General features: G+C 39.7%; 1 protein-coding gene across 6 annotated transcripts in view; it reads left to right on the top strand.

Annotated features, from left to right (window-relative positions):
* Positions 1–23,120, top strand: part of Nek10 (NIMA related kinase 10) — a 134,265-nt gene that overhangs the window by 99,280 nt on the left and 11,865 nt on the right. For 5 of the 6 annotated variants that reach the window (XR_016533408.1, XM_090322485.1, XM_090322467.1 and 2 more), the window contains 2 exons: positions 11,350–11,450; positions 18,411–18,521. Coding sequence is in view for 5 of the 6 variants with exons in the window: in XM_090322485.1 (XP_090178611.1) it covers positions 11,350–11,450; positions 18,411–18,521 (212 nt within the window). In the remaining variant the exon portion in view is untranslated. The remainder of the gene's footprint in view (positions 1–11,349; positions 11,451–18,410; positions 18,522–23,120) is intronic. The other variant, XM_090322499.1, reaches the window with a different exon arrangement.

Below are 23,120 nucleotides of genomic sequence, written 5' to 3'. Positions count from 1 at the left end.
AGTCAGATACAGTAACAATATGGGATTGATATCTTCAGTTCATACCTTTTTATTTCAATTCATATCATTTTTATTTCTTCAACTTTGCAGTCTCTTGATGTGTTTCTAATAGTGCCACCCCTCATCCTCAGGGCCCACCATAAGAGCTAGAGCTGAGTTAGTCCCAATGTGGCAGTCAGTCCTGTAGCCTTCTTGCTATGATTCTTTTGTAATCTCTGTTTGATCACATTGATGTTATGGCCTCAGTGGGTAAACACAGCATTATAGTTGGAACTAAAATGTCTGATGATGTTTGAGATGTATTTTTTAATGCAACTGTCCGGAGAATTCTATTTGGTGTGCCTACCACCATTATTTGATGATACCAAAATGATTTCTATGTTCACTTATCATGGATTGTTTTTCCACAATTCAAATTTCTGCCTCATTGGAAGTAACTAGTAAGCCATTGGTGTTTAAAGTAGCAAAAAGCAGTAACTTTTTCATATTTCTATAAGCTGTTCATAATTATGGTATAAGGGAGTGAACCCTTTTCCTTTTTTAATTGTTGGGATAACTTAAAGAGGGATTACAGTTACATTTGTTAGGTAGTGGGTTAATTGCTTCTTGAACATTGATATCCCTTCTCATCTTTGAATCTTCTTTCTTAGATCACCTTTACACATAAAATTCTTTTCAAGTTCTTTTTATTTGTTTACAATGACTATAATTTTTAAAATGGCCTTACATTGTATTTTTCCTTATTTAAGTTATATATACTCAAACATAAAAGTTAACATTAAGGGATAAAAAAGGATTAATCTATTTAATTTCTCTATTAAAAAGGACCAAGGTTCAATAATAATAGTAAAGTTATTAGGTAAAGGTAAAGGTGTGTGTGTGTGTGTGTGTGTGTGTGTGTGTGTGTGTGTGTGTGTGTGTGTGTTGATCCTGGGGTTTGAACTTAGGGCCTGAATATTGTTCCTGAGCTTTTTTACTCAAGTGGAGCTCCACTTCAGATTTGTTTTTGGGTGTTAATTAATAGGATATGAAAATCTCATGGACTTTACTTCTTGGACTGGCGTTGAACTATGATCCTCAGAGTAGCTATGAAGACAGGCATGAGCCATTGGTGCCTGGACTTATCTCTTATTATTAACTAAATTCTACCAATAATTTATTTGCTTATATTCTTTGGGTTAAATAACCAGTTGTAGTTCCAGTCAACAGAAATGCAAATTTAGTAATTACTGTGTTGCATGGGTGAACATAACAGTAATTAACATGGAATCAACAAATGAACATCTTTAATATTAATAATTTTAGCACCATTTTCCTAACTGGTATAATATCATTACATAGACGGGACTCTAGCAGAATACCAGTTGTACCATTTCCCCAGTTTTTCTTTTTCTTTTAGCTGGTCCTGAGGCTTGAACTGTAGGTCTTGGGCTGTCCCTGAGCGACTTTGGTTTGAGGCTAGCACTCTACCATAGCACCACTTCTGGCTTTTTCTGTGATTAAATGGACATAAGAGTCTCAAACTTTCCTGACTGGGTTGTCTGTGAACCATGATCCTCAGATTTCAGCTTCCTGAGTTGCAAGGATTACAAGTGTGAGCCACTGGTACCTGGCTTCCCAGTATTTTTCCTTAACACAATTTCAAATAAAAATCAGCTTAAACTTATGAGACTGACATGCTACCTACTGCGCTAACGAAACACCTATCAACTTAAACTTGTTTATAGAGGAAATGAATATAATTTCTGTAAATGGGAAACAAGGATAATATCAATTGGCATAAATAGAGAAAAATGAGATATAAGAAAAACACTATTAAATTCTAAGTAGATGTTGTTGTTCTGAGCTCTATTGAATTTATTATGAAAGAACATTAGCTAATATTTGAGAAATGATGAAGATATTCTCATATCATACGAGAACGTAATCATTGATGTAATCAGGAGAAAAAAGAAAAAAGAATATCTTTTTCCACTGTGGCATCTATACTCAATACATTTACAGCATAAAATTAGGCCAAGTGTCCATTCCTTGAAGCAATCAATTGAAGTAGAAAGTGGGTAGAACTTGTGGTACTCCCAAGTGTTTGTTTTTCCTATTACTGTTTTGTTTTTTTTTCCAGCACTAGGGATTGAACTAAGAGCTTCTTGGTTGTTTTGACAAGCCAGTCCTGTGAGATCTTATTTAAAAAAGAAAAACAGATTAAAAACTGAGTGGAATATAGCTCAAGTAGTAGGATTCTGGGAAGTATAGTCCTGGGGGTGAGTCCCTGGTACTGTAAAAATAGTAAGCATACATAAATAAGAGATTGATTCTGTGGTCTATATAGTTAATATAATTGCTTTAACTCAAATGATATTACTGAATATTTTGAGTGGGAAAAATTCTAGGGTTGGTTGTGTAGAAAAATGCCCTTTTCTCTCAAGGCACAGAGATGACATAGACTTGGGGAAATTAAAATCATAACAAAACATAACATTGGAAATTTGTGCTCTGCCATGGATGCATCATGAACTGGAATGTTATGAACGCTATTGGTGTGGGTTAATTGTACAATTTGGAATGTACAGGCCAAACCCCAAGTTTGAAGTGGAAATGTAATGTCAGCTAACAGCATGACCTAATTTAACTGTTAACCAGCACTGACATGTTTTCATTCCTTGCTTGGTTTTCCTCTAGATAGTGCTTGACATCCAGGCACCAGATGGGTATGCAGAAACTCTTGGGCTTTTAATTATGTTTTTTTCATAGATGATGTGGTTCTATTATTACACTTATCTTTTGTTCATAAAGGTCAGAGATAAATAAAGCAGCTGATGTTTCATTGGAATATTACAGTGGGCACAGCTAATATCCTGGTTGTCTTTACATGGTCATCCCTTAGTAGCTTAGTTTCCAGTTAAATATTGGCATACTGTAGGTCAAATTATTTTTTCACAGTTATCAAAGTGGCTCTGAATATAGGTTTCTTTCTTGCTTTGCAAGTAGCTTTTCCCTGCCTATAATTCAGCCTATGAAATTTTAGTCAAAATTCTATGAATGCTTGGCTATACTGTGTAATTTGGTAGTTAATTACAGACTTTTCTGTATTTCTTTTGGGAGAGTGTGTTATTTATATTTCTCAACTAGATTATGAGCATCTTCAGCAAAGTTATATATATAGTGATAAATATGTATATATGTACATATATAACTTGATATCTGTCTTGATTATGTCCTCTGAGATGAGGGTTTTGAAAGCTACTTATTGAGTAACTCACATAGATCCACTACTAAATAAGTTACAGCCCCTGCTTATCCTTGCATCTCTAACTGCAAATCCCAAATCTATGCTTCCAAACACAAAACTTTTAAAGTGCTGACACATGGAAAACTCATACTTGACTCAAGCGATTAGTCCCAGTCAAAATTTAGGTGCGCTCTAAAAATTTTGTGTAAAATTACCTTCAGGCTATGAGTATAACTCGTAAGGAATGTAAATGAATTTTTTTTTGTTTAGCCTAGAATCCCAGCTCCGATGTATCTCATTATGTACACATAAATGTACCAAAAAAATTTCCACCAATCTGCAATTCAAAATGCTTCTCTTCCTAAGCATTTTGGATAAAAATGACTCAACCTGTATGATTTTATTTTAGATTAGACTGGATGTTGGGGTAGAGGTGAAAGGCACAGATTTCCTTTTCTAACGATTATTTGCTTTCTATTTCTTCATGCCAAGGGAGACTCTGAAGGACTCTGAAAGAATGAGTACCAGGTTCCAAGAGGGTGCCACCTGGAGATGTACATTTAAATAATCTCTGTAGGGATTTTATTTTTTTGGTGGTGCTGTGGTTTTGAACTCAGAACTGGGAACTCACTGGGCTTTCTTGCACAGCTCGTGCTCCACTATTTGTGCCACTTTTATAGCCCAGATTAAAAAAAAACAAACCCTGTTTTAGAGATGAGTCTTAAGGACTTGTTTTAGTGGGGTGGCCTCAAACCAAAATTACAAGCTTGAGTCACCAGCACCATGTTTTTTTTTTTTTTAAAACAAGATTCTCCGTCTTATGGAAGTTATTAATGAGCGCAATATATGCTAAGAACAAACAGAAACCAGCGGTTAAATCCAGTCTACTTCCTGCCCTGAGGGCTTCTGCATTGAAGGATGGCTAAAGGAAAGAGAGATTGAAAGGTTCAGCACAAGGGAGGGGGGGTCAGCAAGACAGGTGATGATTGTAACACAGTGTAAAAATAATAGAATGGAGAAAAGCTTGGCTCTCAAATCCCAACTTGTCACCATTAATGATTTTTTAATGGATTTTAACAAGTAGTTTTTCAGAGTCATGGAGCTAATTGAATCTGGCTGTCACAGAGACTACGTTTTGAGGATGGGTTCAGATGAGCCAATCAATAGTAATGAGATCCTAAGCTTCATGGGAAGTCTTTTGCACAGGAACCAAGACATCTTGCATGCATGGACATCAAGCTGACATATTCCTTTACAGAAACACTCAGTGCAGCAACCAGCTAAATCTATTCCTGTCTGTCTGCTTGCCTGCTTGCTTGCTTACCTGCTTACCTTCCTGTCTATCTTATCTATCTATCTATCTATCTATCTATCTATCTATCTATCTATCTATCTATCTATCTCCTATCTATCCATTCATCTACATCTGTCTGACTGTCTGTCTGTCTGTCTGTCTGACTATGTGTATGTCTACTTGTCAGTTCCTGATTGGGAATCTTAGTATACAGTTAACCTGAGAGGGAATATTAATTTTTTGGTGAGTTATTGAATTTATGTTAGTTTACTTTTTTCAAAAAAATTGATCAAACCACTAAGTCAGGCTGTCAGCCCAACCATTCTCTAATGGCTGCTGTAGGAGTATCTCTCTTAATTTCAAGAGGCCTCTTCCTTCTGTCCAGGTCACTGCTTGTCCTGTATGGCTGAGATAGCCTCTCATCATGGTTCAGCAGATTACTGAGTGTGAGAAAACAACTCACACAAACTCAAAAGAATGGACTCGGAGACATGAAATACTGAAGTGAGACTTTAATGCTGGTTTTTCTAGAAAGGGTGTTTGGTGGGCAGACACATACAAAGAAGTTATAGCAATCCATTTATTCTTTGTGTATTTGTGTGTGCGCGGGGGGGTGGGGGGGTCATGGGGCTTGAACTCTGGGACTGAACTCTTCAGCTCAAGGCTACTACCCTACCCCTGGAACCACAGCGCTACTTCCTATTTTCTAGTAGTTAATTGGAGATAAGAGTCTCACGGTCTTTAGTGCCTGGGCTGTCTTTAAACCTTTGATCCTCAGATCTCAGCCTCCTGAGTAGCTAGGATTACAGGCATGAGCCACCGCGCCTGGCTCTATTTATTCTTTAATATACAGATCCCTTCCTCTGGTTCTTTAATGGCTGAGTACTATGGAGTGTACAATCTTCCCAGCCATTGCCCAAACTTCACTATTTTCTACATATTTTAACATATGCACCTCTTGAGATTAGTTGCATTTTAGAAGAGGGCAATGGCTGTCTCCACCCTCTTTGTTCTCTTGTGGTGGGAAAGCTTTCCTGGGTTTGTGTTTCCTGGTGCATATGAGGTATTTACTAACTTTCTCATTTTCCCCGGCTAGTTGATCCCCTCTGATGCCCTGTTTGCCTGTGCTGCTTGTCTCAGGGCCTTCCAGGTGCATGAACTTGACTACTGCCACATCAGTAATCAGTGAAGCCACTGAGGAAGCATGAGCCTAGTAAATTTTCACTCAGGGACAGACTCCTTGTCTTGAAAATGGACCACTATTGACCTTATTTCCTACACTGAGGAGGTTCTAGATAGTATCCCTTGAGTTTTATTATATAACTGCTTACACTGAAGTAAAATAAAAGGATAATTGCTATTCTTCACCAGGTGTCTAGGTTTTATTTAATCCATTAGTGCTGGCACCAAGTGGTGGACTAACAGCCAATGAGTATTAGGACAGGGATTTTATACAGGTACACCAAAAGGCAAAGATGAAATATGATTGCTAAGTGAAGCAGAAGACTGAAATTTCTGCAGGACAATGAAACTATATTAACTTCATCAAGCTTTTAGCCATCCCAGTATATCAATTTCTATTTTAAGCTGTCTGCACATTTATTGGTGTAGATTGATAGTTAAATTTACTGTGACATTATTGAAGAACATTAGATCGGGACCAAGTTCTCGTATATGATTGGGAAGAAGCAAAGCTCAGTTCTGCTTTCCATTCCTTCTAGTTTGATTGTTAGCCTTTGCATGCGTAATGACATTCTCTTGAGAAATCGGAGCTTCATCGATAGAATTGACTTCCAGAGCAAAAGGAATTCCCTCCGGTAAGAACCACGGGAAATGGCATGACTGGTCATGGCAGTCACGGAAGTAATAATTGAGCCAGTGAAGAAGGTGGGCTCTGTGGACCACATGCAGTGCAGATGCTGTTATCTGGGCACAAACTCAGGAAGAGAATGTAATGGCTCTACTTTAGCCAAACTGAACTTAGTAGCTTGTTGGACTGCTATCAGAAAACACAATCTGTAAGTGTACAGGCAATGTGTTGGCTATCATTGCTTGGTGGATCTCAGCAACTTGGCAATTGCCCTTTCTTCTTGTCCTCCCTGGGGGACACTTTCACCCTTTGGGCTTCTTGTGCTGCTGTACTGGGGCCTTGGAGTGTGTTCCCCATCCTCACTGAGTCCAGGCCCCATCCATGTTTCTGTACAAGGCTGTCACCTTAGCCTGAAGGTAGGATCACCACAGCACACTCTCCAGCGGTGGGAGGGTGCTTCCTCAGGGAGGGTGGGCAGGGCTAGCTTGCTCTTCCTCCAGCCCACTGAAAATCCTTAGGACTGATCTGTCCTGATGTCCTGGGAGGCTCTTCCCCCGCTGATTCTGCCTGAGACCCTGGTGGGAGGAGAGTACACAGCCTTCCACAATGGGCTGTCCAAAGTTGAGAAGAGCTGTGTCAACCAGCCTCCCCTCCTGCCTCAACTCCAGACACTGCCTGGAGTGCATGGTCCTGTGGTTTCTTTTCTTCCATTTCTTCCTCTTCACCTTCTTAGTAGTTTTCACTACTCAGGATGGAAGAAGGATATTCAGAAATAATCTTTCTGAATCTTTTAGCCCCTGTCTGAAACTTGCTTTAAAAAAGAAGCCTAGATTGGGGGGCGGGAGTCACAGAAATGGAGGGACAAGGGGTAAACAGATTCAGCAGTGGTACTCCCTGGGCATTATGTGGAAAACGAACTTTGCAGCTTGTTGATAGAGGGATGGAAGGGAAAAACTGGGAGAGACAGAGGGAAGGGGTGACATTGTCCCCAAAGAAATGTATTTACCTGACTTATGTAACTGTAACCTTTCTGTATATCGCTTTTATAATAATTAAAAAAGAGACCCAGGATCACACTCCGTGTGTCCCTGGTTCCTCTCTGCCCCCCTGTCTTGAGGCAATGGGAACCCCACTTGCTACTTAATGGTGGGGGTTCATGAGGAGTCAAAAGCAAGTGAAGGAAACGATAGTGCAGTAAACAATGCACAGCACACTGGCTCTGTATTTTATGCAGCCAGTTTGCACTTAAAAAGTCCTGAGATTGGGGGCTGGGAGTTTGGCCTAGTGGTAGAGTGCTTGCCTAGCATGCATGAAGACCCTGGTTTGATTCCTCAGTACCATATATACATAGAAAAAGCCAGAAGAGGTGCTATGGCTCAAGTGGTCAAGCTCTAGCCTTGAGAAAGCCCAAGGACAGTGCTCAGTTCTTGAGTTCAAGGCCCAGGACTGGCAAAAAAAGTCCTGAGATTGTGTTTTACATAATGGAGGAATAACTAAAGAGATTGCACCCCCCCACACACACAGTGAAACCAGAACAGATGTAAGATGCATCACATTAAAAGAGATTTCCTCAGAATACCAGAGGGAACGACTTCAAAGCAGCTTTGCTTCTGGTGGCCTTTAAACTAGTTGGCTCTGAAGTTTCAAAGCACTTGGTTGCCTGAGCAAGGGGATAAAGGAGCGAATGCTTTGAGTTTGCTTCCTCTCATCCAGAGGGAAATCTCACAAGGGCTGAGGGTAGCAGGAAATGGCCTAAACAGTCAAGTCCCTTCCTAGCAATCCCTGCCTCCTGGATTGTGGAACTCCCTCTTGGTTTCTGCTGGTAAATACCCCATGTCAAACCCCCTACCTGTCAGACACTTTCTTCTCTTCTTGATGGGACCTCATATTGGTCAGCTTCTCAGGACTATACTAAATAAAAGGCAGGCTCACTTAGAAATAAAAGAGGTTTAGGTAGCTCACAGGTTCAGAGGTCCAAGTGTATGTCACTGATGCCGGTGTAATGCTTCCTTTAGAGGCAGAATGTTGAATAAGCACTTGGCATCAGATGCCTGTGTTTGTTTGTCTGTTCTCTCACTCTTATAATTCTACCTGGAATCTATTGTGGGAACTCTGTTCTCATGTCCTCATGCAAACCAGTCATTTCTGAGGGCCTGCCTCTGCTGAGCTTATGCTGAGTTCATAGGAGGCCATAAGACGGGTTCCCACTCTCTTACAGGTGTCATAGAATATGGGATTGAAGTCTTGCATGAATTTGGGGGCAAACAAGATTCACCAGAGCGGATGGCATGCACTGAGCCTCTCAGGCTCAGACTTCAGAGGTCTCCTTGACTCTAGCTGGCCTCAGTCACGGGTACATTGTAGACCCTCCCACCCCATGCCATCATATTTATGCTGGCATAAAAATACTTAAAACCTAAGCCCTCTAGTTCCAGAAAATATGAAGTTAATGTTTCCCTAGCATTGTCAGTGTGGCTCCCTTTACATTTTGGTTTGGTTCTAGACTATTTAAATTTTCTGAATTATTTCTGACAGAAGTATCATTCAAAGCATGTGACATATGGATGCTTGGAAGGGGTCAGGCCAGTGCTGTCTCTGTTGGGTAGTTACGTTAGCTCTTTTCTAATTTACCTTCACATGTTTTTACCCGGCTTAGGGGCAGTGTGTCAATCTAGACGATCACATAATTGCTGCTTAAAAGAAGTTACACACATTGCACATGGGAAGTAGACTCTTTAGTTCCCAAACATTTGCACAGGTTTTTAACATAGAGGATACAAAACTAGATTATTTCTAGTGTTAATTTTCAATCAACTTAGTAAAGATACCATTAAAGAGGATGTTTATTGTATCTTACTGTCCATTTTCATTTGCTTATAATAAAACAAGTTAACTCCCTAAATGGCCACATTAAATTTTCTCTTTAAACATTTTGAAAATGTCTTAGTCAAATCAAGAATTTTAAAATTGCTTAATTATTATTACAGCAATTGTTATTCTCTTTCATTTTAATTTATATTCTCTTTAATTTTTTTTTTATGGTGGAGGGTAACTTTTCACCCTGGGGACTTGAACGCAGGGCTTAGACACTGTCCCTGAGTTTTTTTTGCATAAGGTGAGCACTCTTCCACTGGATCCACAGCTGCATTTCTGGCCAATTGGAGATCAGAATCTCACAGACTTGGACATTCCTGCCTGGGCTGGCTTTAAATGTCCAGTCTTAGATCTCCTTTTTAAAAAAGGAAACTATTGCAGAAAGCATGCTGCTGGTAAAGTGTGAAGAGAAAGGGCAAAGGAGGAGACTGAGGGACACGCACGTATTTGAAGATACTCTTCAATTTCTCCTCAGTGATCTTCAAGTACAAAGAGACGAGGGGGTTCATGGCTAATACAGGGATCAAAGCGATCCCTTAAATAGCTCTGGGTCTCCCAAGCCAAGCATAGACCACTTGTGGCCACTGCATATAACATCAGGGGGGCAACCCATGTACAACTTGACACCAGTTAGCCTGAAACTGTGAGGTAATGTGGTTTTACAGCGAGGGTGTCTCAAAATGCAACTTAAGACTTGTACTACTCAAGGATTTGAAAGTTACTTCATTCCCGCTAAGAGAATTTTTGGTATTTGCGTTTTATAGTGTTGGTAAAATTAGTTTTAAGATGTTATCAAAGTTTTAATGTAAAATTTTCAGACTTGTTAGCATCTTAGCTGCTTTTGTTTGAAGTGGCTTTTCAGTGGCCACATTTTCTTTTTTTCATATAATTTTTATTGTGATTAATAGAAGGGATACATTATATTCACCAGATAGAAGGTGTATAACTTCACAGACATTGATACCCTTTCTCATGACATGGTTCCCATTTCCATCCCAACCCCCCTCCCCCCCCCGCGCTTATCTTGATTCCCCCCCTTCCCTATCCAATTTCAAATAATCAGTTAAGCACATACAAAATATATCAGATAACAAAGTGAAAAATTGTAACAATATGAGATAGCCAAGGGATGGCAAAAAAGATGAGAGATAACATAGTACCTTAAGGACAATAGTCACTCATTATATGGCTTTTGTTTCCTTATCCTGGGGTTCCTTACATTTAGTGTCGTACTATTTGGACTAATGTCTCTAGATTTTGTTCTATTGTAAATCTCTGCTAGGAGAGCCCGAGGTTTCTACTGATTATGACAAATGAGGGAGACTATTGGGCCTATGTTCCTTTGAGTCTGGCTTACTTCACTTAATATGTTTTTTTCTAAGTCTTTCCATTTCCTTACAAATGGGCGATATCTTTCTTCTGACAGCAGCATAGAATTCCATTGTGTATAAATACCACAACTTGTTGATCCAGTCATCAACTGAGGGGCATCTGGGTTGGTTCCATATCTTTGCTATGGTAAATAGTGTTGCAATGAACATCGTTGTGCTAGTGGATTTAGTATGTCCTTATTTCTGGATGATTGGGTAAATGTCAAGTAGTGGAATTGCTGGATCGTAGGGGAGCTCTATGTTTAGTCATTTGAGGAACTGCCATACTGCTTTCCATAGTGATTGAATGAGTTTGCACTCCCACCAACAGTGTAGTAGTGATCCATCCTAGTGGCCACACTTTCTAAGGTAACACTGACTCCTGGGGGGACGGGGGTGGGAGGTAGTTATCTGTAATTGTAGGCAAAATATCCAAGGGACTAGTAATCATTCAAATGCTAGGATTGATACTGTTGTTATGTTATTTAGAAATGTGAGATATGAACGGAAATAATTACTTATTCCAGGGTCTGTGTTTGTTGTCTCCTTGGTAGGCTGAGGTCTTTGTTTAAAGAGGGTGAATTTGTTCAAAGAACATTATGTACATATATGGGACTATCACAAGACCCCCTCATATTACAAATGTATATTAACCCAAGAAAAATTATGACGTTGGAAAAATGGAAAAGAATTCCCAGAATTTTACTTTATATTCCATGACCACTTTTGCTGATAAGAGAACTTGACTGACTGCAGAATTTGTCACTGGCAGCATCTGCAGGAATTGCTGTGTCCCACAGGAAAGTGCGCCAAATCAGTGACCCCATTCAGCAGATATTAATTCAGCTGCACAAAGTCATCTATATCACACAGGTAAGTGCTTAGCTTCTCATTACCTTTTCACCTTAAATGCAAACTTGCTGCCAATTTTGTTGAACTGGATACCTGTGGAACTTACAGTTGGGATGAATATTTATCACTTTCCTACTGCTTATACATAAATGGGATACATTGGCTTAGCAGCAAAGCTAAAAAGGCTGTAAAGTACTGAAATTATATCAGCTTTTCCCCGAATTTGTGATCTTCTCTGTCATTGATAGTGCTCAACACAAGTGAGAATTTCCTAGCAGTGGCCCTGCAATGTGGGAATGAAGAGTAGAAACAGAGCTGGCCTTCTCTTTCCATAAGCAGTTTTGCGACAGGAGGAAAATAACATAATGTATGAAGCTTTCCTTCATTTTCTCTGAGAACTGATGCCAGCACCCCACAAGAGATGTGATAGCCAAACCAACATGAACTCCCTGATTCTGAATAGTCCCTATGACTCATTGGCAGTGAAAAGTAGCCATTAATTTAGTGTTAAACAACTTCAATAGTCAGTCATTCGCCAAAACATGACCTGTTGAAAAACAACTTGAATAGTCATTCACCAATGGTACCCGTCATTGAATTTCACACAAAAAGATGTAGACATTTGGACAAAAGCATAACTATCATAACTATTATTTTCAAATATAAGATTGCATGTTTATGTAGCATACTCATGCAGTCCATCATTTGGTATATAATTAACGTGCCTTTCATATGCCAGGTACTTGAGAAACATCTGTGAAAAAAATGTTTTGTTACCCTAGGATTCAAAGAACCAATGTTTTTGAATTCCACAGGCTCAGTGCAGTGGCCTGTGGAATATTATAATAGAAACTTTGGCTGTGCCCACCCAGTGACTACAGCCCCCTCCCCTGCCACAGCCAAAGAGACACAATCAAAGTGTGTGTGTGTGTGTGTGTGTGTGTGTGTGTGTGTGTGTGTGTCTGCGCACCAGTGACACTGCTTAAACTCAGGGCTTTGAGCTCTTTGTTTGGCTTCTTTGCTTATGGCAGGTTTTTTGTTTTTTTTTTTTCCACTTGGGACATTTCTCCTCTTCTGGCTCTAGGGTTTCTAGGGACATGGGCTCATCTTAACTTTATTAAGAGTACCCTGAGGGAATGAGCATTCCTTTTGAAGACATCTGTCCTCAGTGAACTGGATGCTACCATCCGATATTTAACCACAGGAAGTCTCATTTTCTCAAGTCAGAAGTTATTACTTCCACTAACAAGGCGCAACGACTTGGGTTTCAAGACTGAGAGTTTTACCTGTGTTCAACATGATATCCTTACTCCAAGTTTAGAATTCAGTTCTTTTTCTTTCACAAAGGAACTGGATGAAGTGTTGGCATTAAAATCTGTGAGCTGTCTGATAAAAGTTTGCATTTCATTATCCCTCTCATTACCATGGAGGCAGGAAATGACAGATGCTTTTGGAGTTGCTGCAAAGTCTTTCAGGTCTCAAGCAGTGACTTTTGGTTAAGCGCCTCAGGGCAAGCAGAGGAGTCAGTCCCTGCTATGGTCTGGGGCCATGTAGTCTTCAGGGCTGCCCACTGTCCTGCATCAACCTTTATCTTAGGCAATTACATAGAACTGCTTAACGGATAAAGTGTCACAGAGTACAGTGGCGGAGGTATCTTGGTTAATAAATGAAAGCATGACCTGCCTGCCATATCTATAAATATATTCCATTAAAATTTATGCATGTTTAAATATTGATATGGAAATAGAGGGGACATATTCTTAAATTTGGTGTTATAGAAATAGCTTTACATGGATTTTTAGTTACTTCAAATATTAACCATTAATTGGGAGAGAGATCCTTTGAACTTTAAATAAGTCTTGCAAAATTTTTATGTTGTAAAATGCTTTTAAAAATGGATATATTCCATTTCTTTACAGAATTTCATTTCAAAGAAAGTACAAAAACACTGTAAATATCTTATTGTGTTTTTACACTGCCATTGCAACAAATGAGTTCATATTTTTGACAGGTTGCATTCCCTGCTGTAAGTTCAGACATAACTATTGTGGTTTTCAGAATTCTGCCAAGTTCATGGCAGGTAGCTAGTCAGGGATGCTTCTTCTCTGGGAACTTGAACTCGCCATGCTCTGGACAGTAAATGACTTTTAGATAAAAGAAAATCATACAATCCTAAATATTGTGTTAGTTTTGCGATAGGTTAAAGACCAAGGTCAAGTTTCCTTCCTGCTGAAGGCAAAGAAAACTTGCTAGAGGTAAAGTTGCTGATAGAACAAACAAACAAAAAATAACCTTTCCTGTCTGCACACTTGGTTATTAGTTAAGCTCTCCTACTTACAATTGGTAGTGGCACTGAACCTCCTGACACCCAGTGGATGAACTTACAGTGAAGACTTGCTTTCGGCTGGTTGGTGACCTTTTTCATTTCGGTTACCATGGAGACAGATCTGTGAAAATCATCTAAAAGCAACTATTTTGCAAGGCAGACTGTTAAAAATCCGCCTTCTTCCTTACTGAATTGACATCTGTTTTTATCCAAACTGGAATGGTTAAGGCCAGTAGGCTAAAATGAAATCAGGGTTTCATTTGCATTGCTAGAACCCAACCTCTCTCTCTGGGCAGATAACATTATTAAAATACATATTACTTTATGTATTGCTTAGATAAGACCTGCACAGTCAGATTAGGCAGCCTGGGCTCTGTCCCTTAGTTTTTATTAAAAAATATTTTTTTCAGCTCAAGACCAAATCTGTACTATTGGAGCCACAGCTCTTCCTCTGGAGTTTTGAAGAGAAGAGTCTCACAGACCTTCCTGTCTGGGGTAGCTCTCAACCTTAATTCTCAGATCTCAGCCTCCTGAGTAGCTGGGATTATAGGCTAAACAAGTGTTTTTCAGCGTGTACCAAGTTTTCAAAAGTAAGTGTCCCTAAGAGAATCAGCAGGAAGTTTGGTAGCAGAGACTCTAGACTGTTCATGGTAGCAACTATAATTGTTGCCAACAGGGAAAAAAACCAAACTAAATGACAATGTGCTGTCCTGAGTTGGAAATAATCTCGCTGTTGTCATCTGTGTGACCTGCAGTTGGCTGCAGGAGCCCTGGGAAAATAGAACAACCCCTGCTCCTGCATCTCCTGGGGACTGACAAGCAAAGGTGACAGAGATGAAGTTCAGTAAGAGATGTAGGGGGAAGCTGTGTTTCTTCAGTACATTCTTGTTTTCAGGGACTGTAAATGTGTCCCTTTGTATTATATTTCATGTATTTATTTTCATGATACTCTTGGAACATTTTGTTTTAGCCTTTAGAACAATCTCCTTTTAAGCAGAAATTGGTCACAATAACTTTTTTTAAAAAGACAAAATAAGATACTAACTCAGGCCATTGTGAAATAGAGCTCTGTGAACTACTAATGAATTGTTGATGTGTTCTTGGACACAACAAAGAAGGAATAGATTATGGTAGAAAACATACGGATTAGATTTTAGTTTTTCCTTCTTGGTGTGGTACAGTAAAATAAATACCAATTTTCAAAAGTGTAGTTTGAAAAAGACACTATCTTTTATAGAACCCTGTCTTCTTGAACCTTGAGGGAAATAAACTATACTAACTCAGGAATAAATATTCCTTCTAAAATAAATTATTCTCTCAGGAATAAATAGTCTCTCAGGAAATATATTGTATAAGATGTATTTTTGTCATTGTGGTAGTTTTTGGTGATACTAGGGTCAGAACTTAGGGCTTCATATTGGGGCTTTGCCAGTTGAACTATTCCTCTACCCAGACTTCTGCTGGTTATTTTAGAAATGAAATGTATGAGACTTTTCTTTCTGGGCTGGCCTTGGGATATGATCCTCTGATCCCCGCCTCTTCAGTAGCTAGGAATATAGGTGTAAAACACTGGGGCTTAGCTGTATGTAATGGAATGTCTTTAAATTCTTCCTATAAAGTAGTACCTGTGGGAGTGGGGGGAGTAAGATTCTGTGCATAAAGGAGTTATCATGGTGTCCAATGTATAGAAAGATAGATATTATAATATTACACTCCTTACCTATAATATATAGTTGTACTTCCATCATCTACAATTAAGCTATGTATGAGTCATCCTTCTCTGTAAAAGTTCAGATTGTGGCATCAAGATGGGGCATGGTTAGTACTGATAATTATTCCAGTAGGATGCAGTGGCTTTCTAATACTGTCCCCGGTGTGAGTATTAAGTTGACTAAATATTAACATACTTGAATGAACTTTATGCCATGAGTTCAGGTCATCAGGAGCAGTAAACACACTTCTAAGTCAACCAGAGGCTTAGTATATTAATGAAAAGGCAAGGATTCAGCTGTGCTGATAACTGGGCTCTGAGGCCAGTAATGTTTCCCACCTTCAAAGTTGGTTGTAGTACCTGGGGCATGGTCATTTCCCATGTCGCAATTACATTGGGCCACAGCTGGATGGTCTGGGCCACCACTGCCCTCTGGTGTTTGGTTAGGAAAGCAGCAATTTCTGGTGTAAAACAGGAGTCACTACATCCAGTCACTTGGGTTCTTTCTTCATATGGGGACTATCACCGCCACTCTTCCACCTCTTGCCAGGAAGGTGGGCCTATACGCATTGCCTGTTTCTACTCTAATTCCTTTAACTCATTTACACATTTCTCATCTATTCTCAGTGATGCTGATACTGCTCTTGCTCAGTGATGCTGAGAATATCTCCCTTTCATATTACATGATTTCCTGTTTTATTCCGGGTGAAAGTGCAGTAATTATGACTATTTTGTGGGGAGGCGTTAGAGAAGTGGATCAAGTGTAGATCAAGGTAAAGGAAAGGTCAGTAGAAACTCGGTGCTGCCGATCTATAAAACCTTTTAAAGCATATTAAAAGGTTCATTATCTCTAGAAAAGCCCAATTACATATCAGAAGATGAGTGAAACCTACTTCTATTCAAGTCTTAGGATGTGTTTTAAAACATTCAATTCAAACCCAATCGTTTTTCTCTGTTGTATAATTATAGTATTTCATAACGGGATCTGCTTTCCACCAGATCTGGGATGATAAACAATGGTTCTTTGGTTATAAACCCAGCCATGTGAACTTTCACATCCTGATCTTTGCTCTTCTATCACATTGTTTTTTTTGGGGGGTTGATCGTGGGGCTTGAACTCTGGGCCTAGGCTTTGTACCTAAGCTCTTCAGTTCAAGCCTAGCACTCTTCCACTACTTGAGCCACATGCCACTTCTTGTTTTCTGGTGGTTAATTGGAGATGGAGACTTTTGTGCCCGGGCTGGCCTTGAGCCACAATCCTCAGATTTCAGCCTCTTGAGTAGCTAAGATTACAGGCGTGTGCCACCGGTGCCTGGCTTTCTATTACATTTTAGATATAATTTTATCTATCACAGAACTTGAGTGGATAGATAGATATTCCTCATACTAAGTAGGATATGATAAACTACATTGCATTAACAAAAACTCCCCTGTACTCTCTTAGATTTTTGACACCTTAGAAGTTTATTTCTTGCTCAGAGTTGGACTGGTCAGGTGGCACTGTTCTATCTTGTGGCTGTGCCATCGGCAGTAGAGGTGGAGGAAACACCTCGGCTTCAAATCGCCTCATCCTTACAAGAATGCTTGTCCCCATTCTTGGCCAAAAGTACTTACCCAGCACTCACTGTAACTGGAGGGCAGTCTGGAAGGTGGAATCAGAATCCTCTTCACCACACACCTCTTTCTTTTGATTTGAGCTTTGAATTATAGTTTCAGTCTTTTCAATCTTGAGATTGTCGTCCTTCTTAGCCATATCTTTTCTTACCTGTCCCTTCTCTTCAAGATCTCTCCATGATAAAAGTGAAGTATGGCCACAACCCCAAGACCACCTCACGATTCCAGCCTTGTTTTGCCCTGTTATTCACCTTTCTTTACTGCATCGGTCTCTCCCTTCAGAGTCTTTAATTTAATCTTTTATTCCTATATGGATCCAACCTGCAAGACCTTTCATGTTAGAATGTTGAAATCCCCATTTCCATTCCATTACCCTGTTTCCTAAGATTCTGTAGTGACTCTTACTTAACCTATTCACTCAAGACTTACCTGGTCCAATCTCTATTGAGCACAAATCCAGTCTCACTTACTTATTACCACTGGTCCCCTATTCCGTTTGCATGCAGCTGCATTTGTAGGAGCAGTCACAGGCAGCTGTCAATGAACAGATGCAGGCCTGCACATCCTGGTCTACAGAAACAGATCCTTTAGCACCAGGGCCACAGCTGGAGCCTTAGACTTGGTCAGGTCTTAAACACCTATATATTTGATTAAGCATACTTCCTTATCAAGTCTATCTTTGCCAAATTTAATATATGTGTGCAATTAGTGAATGACTTAGTTGTTACAAGAAAAGCAATACCTAGAAGTGTAACAATGGTAGAATAAACAGAGAGCAGTATATATTTTTTAAATATATTTTTTATTGTAATTAATAAAAGGGTTACGTGATATTTGCCAGGTAGAAGGTGCATTAATTCACTTACATTGATACCTTTTCACATGTCTTGGTACCCATTACCCTACCCCCACCCCCCATCCACCCCACCCCCATCTTGGTTTTCCCCCCTTCCCTATCAAATTGCAAATAACCAAATACAAATAAAATCAATGTATCAGATAACAGAGTGAGATACTGTAACAATATGAGATACCCAAGGGACAGCAAAGGAGATGAGAGATAACATAGTAGATTAAGGACAACAATCATTCGTTATATGGCTTTTGTTTCAATATCCTGGAGGTCCTTTCAATTAGCTTCATACGAGAGCAGTATATTTTATTCCTTCTGTATCACAGGATGAAAAATGATAGCATATCTTGCTAATTTGGAAGAAAAGCTCAGTTCTTCTTCAGTCTTGGGTGGCTATTGTTAAACCAGCTCTTAGTGGATGCTCAGTGATGCCATGCGGAGCTTTTGGGTATAATGATGTTTTCTTATTTTATTCAGCTTCCTCCAGCTTTGCATCACAATTTAAAAAGAAGAGTTATAGAGAGATTCAAGAAATCCCTCTTCAGCCAGCAGAGTAACCCTTGTAATTTGAAGTCTGAAATTAAAAAGGTATGTATCCAATTTACAGGAATCTTTTAGCCAACAAGAGCAGATACTGTGTTATATCTGGCATCTCTTTACTTTGCACTTTAAGCTCTATTCTCTATGACAGAAAATTGTCACTGCTTAAGACATCAAATTGAGGGCACGTTTTCGCTTCTGGTTTCTCATCTTTATTTCTGTGACCATTACTTTTAGATGACTAACAGAGACTTCTTTCCAGTATGATTAATGTTTCCCTAAGAATAGATGGTATATCCCAGTACCAAAACAGTATAAATTATCTTTAAGATGTATGTATATATTTTAGACTGTTTTAGGATTTCATCTTAATATTTAATAGAAGAGTCTAACACAGCTTCTAAATTAAGCTTTGCCTCTCTGAAGATGTCAGTTCATTATGAAGCCATGTTTTTGATCATTTATGAGGGCTGAATGAACTAGTTTTAAAGTTCTTCCATCTTCACCATTGTATAAATCTCCCATGTTGGAAGGGCTTGCTAATATTTCTACTCATCCATACAGAAATGGATAGCTAAATCAACCAGACAGAAGGGAATTCATTTCTTTATCTCTGCGTAGCACAATTTTTGTGAGAGATTCCTTTTGTCTGAAAGTGGCCACAGCTTCCTTTTTCTGAGAGACTTGAGGTATTGGTATTTGGGGACCTTCTAGTTAAAGATTCCTGGGTGGCCCTAACATTTTCATATTTTGGGAAAAGCCTCCACATATCCTTAAAGTTTGGCATGGTCATGCTGCCAAAAAGCTTTCCTTTGGAGATTTCTTTTTCCTTTAACAGATCTAATCTTAAACGTAAGCTCACTCATCCTTCAGGAGATATGGTAAGCTCTATGGTCAGTACATTGAGCTGTGTACCTGCTTTGTGGCTCAGCGCCCACACACAGAATGCCCACATACCACCCCGAAAGGAGGCATGGAAAACACAGCTGCTGGGAAGCAAGACAGAAACGCATCTTATTAGAGGCTAGGGGGCAGAATTCCCTTCCAGCATGTGCTGACCATACACCATGGCTATGGAGGCGGTGAGATGGAAGGAGAGGCAGGTACTGATTTGATCCCACTTACTTACATGTTCTACCCTGATTACTAATAAATATATTTCTAAAACAGAAGCCCAAATATTCCATAGGTGCTTATTAATTGCTTGGTTTTCCTATTTTTATAAAAGGAGCATTCAGAGTAGTCCAGCGTACATAGATGTCCAGTGGCAGAAATCTCAGTTTTATGAGATGAAATTATATGAGGCAAACTGAAGTACACAGGCTCCTATGCCACTTCCTCACTCCATGCTTTTCCTTTGGTTCATGTCCTTAAAGCAAATCACAGTCTTCTTTATTGCACAGGTTTAGGTTTTATTTTACATCCCTTAATCTACGGTGAAGACATTTCCTTTTCTTGGATTGTCCTGGGCTTGCCTCCTCTGTGTCATCTTAGTAGGGTGCTTCTGTGTCTTCCAGTTTGTGAAAGGAAAGTGGAGGCAGACAGCCTGGTAGAGGAGATTGGGAGCTCAGATGAGGGAGTCCAGGGAGATTAGACTTGTCCCTATTTCCAGCTGGATTCAGAGAGAAATCAAATGCTCTTATGAAAGATGCTATGGCCTCTTTCTCTGGGGTGCCCGGTGTGGACCCTCAAACTGAGATAGGGGAATGCCAGCTGTAGCAGTCAGCAGAGGGGAGGCCCAGTTCCTCCATCAGTGTCCCAGGCTAGTGCCAGCTCTGAGGAAGACAGGGTAAACCATTAGGTATTTACCTTCCTGATTGGGGAAGTGCACCTCACTGTAAGCCGAAGAATTAACCGTCAGTCTCATGTTGAAGTAATTCTGTCCTTTCCCACCGATTAGAGATTTCAGCTTCCCTATGAAAGCGTTCCACAATTTTCCCTGCCTAGAATCAAATTCCCTTTGCTCTGTGCATGAAATGATTTTTTTTGCATTGTGGTGATTGAAATAGAGTTTTAATCTGCTTTATATTTCTGATTCTCTCAAAATGAGTGGGAGTCAAGTGGCTTTTGTTCTCCCTGATTCCTGGAGGTCATGCATAGTTCCAGACATGTAGTGGTGCTGAATGTACAATTAGTGAATATAGTATATCTCCAATATTTATATATTCTGTATATGAGGTTCTCTATTCTTTGTCAAATAGATTGAGGCCCAATATATTCGTGTATTTCTATACGAATGTGGAGAGATCTCCTGGCTTTACTAAACTTAAATGAGAAGTTGCAATCTCTGTTTCCCATTCCCGGTGTCATCTTTTTCTTGTAATATTCTTTGCTTAGAAAGGGATTTGTCATCTTCTGAACTTGGAGGAGTGGCGAGTTAGCCTGACATAGGCGCCTTACTCCAGGACTGGCACAGCGCTAAGTGGGACAGCATAGAAAATGTGCCTGCATTTTCCTTTTCTCTTTTTCTGGCAGGGACCCCACGTCTCCAGTGGATGGAGTCATGATGGGATGACAATGCCTACTTATTAATAGACTAAGACCCAGTAGGATATGCAGAGGAATCAAAAACTGCAAAGGCCCTTTTCTAAGAAGTTAAGCTCTTTATTTAAATCTCTTCTAAGGTGGTTTGCAGTCCAATCTTCTGGGTCTTGGCTGGAGCTGTAATGATGGAAACGGGGAAAACTATTGAGTAATTACAGCAAGGGTTCTGGGAGCTGGGATTTTTCATCTTGGGGGAAAAAAGAGAAAGACAAGCAAGATAGAAAAGATTAATTCAGATTAGTGTTGAAAGTGTTGCTGAGGGTATAAATTCATGATAAATCTTATCTTTAGAAAACAAACTTTTTAATATGTTCAGTAAATGTCCCAGAAACAAATCAATCACCCGTGAACTTCTTACTCATGGTTCTGTGGAGAAATCTGATTGACCTAGAGCAGGAAGTAGCATGGAATATCTTGATAGAACAGAGAACATAGTGTGGATGCTTGTCACAAGTTACTGAGCAACTAGGAGACTCAGAGGGCTGAGGGCTCTAACTACTTAGTGTCAAGTGCTCGCCTTGTATGCCTGATTCCTGGGCTTAATACCTTGCACCAGATACATAATTATCACGATTCATATGGATTACACTAAATGCTGTAAAGCATTTCTTGTCCAGTTCCTGAGTACTGGACATCCATAGGTAGGAAGAGAAAAAAACATATGTGAATGGAGCAAGACTGCACAATTTAAAGCTTGGTTGTAGGCTCCTAGACTTCATTATATTGTTTATTCTATGTGTAAATGTTTAGATGTTTTTTAAGTAAAAAGGTCTTGAGTTTAGTTTATTTGCTTTTAATATTTAATACCTGACTCCAATGCCTTTTTTCCCCCCCTACTGGTCCTGAGGCTTGAACTCAGGGCCTGGGCACTGTCCCTGAGCTTTTGTGTTCAAGGCTAACACTCTACCACTTGAACCACAGCTTTACTCTAGCTTCTTGGTGATTAATTGGAGATAAGAATCTCACAGACTTTTTTTTTTTTTTGCTGCAGCTGGATTTGAACTGTAAGTCTCAGATCTTAGCTTCCTAAATAGCTAGGATGACAGGTGTGTGCCAGCTTCACTATATTGTGAAAACCATTCTCCTAGGAAAGCAGCCTTGAGGACTGGGCAGGTTACATCCCTTCTAAGAACACCTGGGTGGAAGGATTGGCTGGGGTTATCCCCATAGGGGAGGTGACAGCTGTTTCTGATTCTCACAGAGGTATAGTGTGGGGTCATTGGGGAATCATTTAGATACAAAAACATACAAAATCATTTGGACCAAAGTTTAAAACAAGAATGTAGGATAATGATCAAAGGAGTGTTATCCCTCAAGATGCATTGTACTTATAAACTGACATGTGAATGGTGCCTGTAACTGGCACCAAAAGCAGACAAACTCTCACTGAATTAGCAAGCTGGCATTTTTCTCCTATCTACAACCCAAATGCCCAGAACCTCATAACATAGATTCATGTCATGTTCTTGTCATCGGTTGGGTAGAAATAAGCAACGTCTGACCTTTACCTTCAAGTCACCCTCACCTGTACTTGTGCACTTGGCTTCCTCTCACCTGCTCAAATCTGCCCTTTATATAAGGCTTTGCTCCCATTTTTCTTGGCTCTTTTCCTTTGGTTAAGCAGAGCCCTATCTCAACTCCTCATCACACTCAAGATCTACTGCTCTACCCTGTTTCCTCTCATGCTTCAGCCACATTTCCCGGTCAGGTGACAAGTATCCCCAAAGCCAGATCATGTCTGCATCTCTCACTCCTCACTGTACCTCAGACCATCTGGCTCATAGTAACACACAAATGCAGAAAGAATGTTCACATCTAGAAATTAAACTACAAAAACAAGTGTTGTGAATGTTCTGCCTAATTTTGGTCCTTGCTGTTACATTTGGCTTATCTTTTTTTAGGACCTGTAGTTCTTAAGGTAAAGGATATTGCTGATATGACATGGACTGGAAACATTAAAAGCCTCTTTTCAAATCTTAAAATCACTGGCAACCAAAACCTTATTCTTGTCATCTTAGATGATAGTCTTTGCAAAAAAAAATACTTGTTTTTTTTGAGGCTTTAAAACTCTTCTTTGGCTGTATTTAATAATGAAGTCGAATA

The sequence above is a fragment of the Megascapheus bottae genome, chromosome 2 (assembly GCF_031878675.1).
Source record: "Megascapheus bottae isolate mThoBot1 chromosome 2, mThoBot2.hap1, whole genome shotgun sequence".
NCBI classification, from domain to species: Eukaryota; Metazoa; Chordata; class Mammalia; order Rodentia; family Geomyidae; genus Megascapheus; species Megascapheus bottae.
Note: the sequence above shows the minus strand (reverse complement) of the source record. Positions and strands in the feature narration are given on the sequence as shown.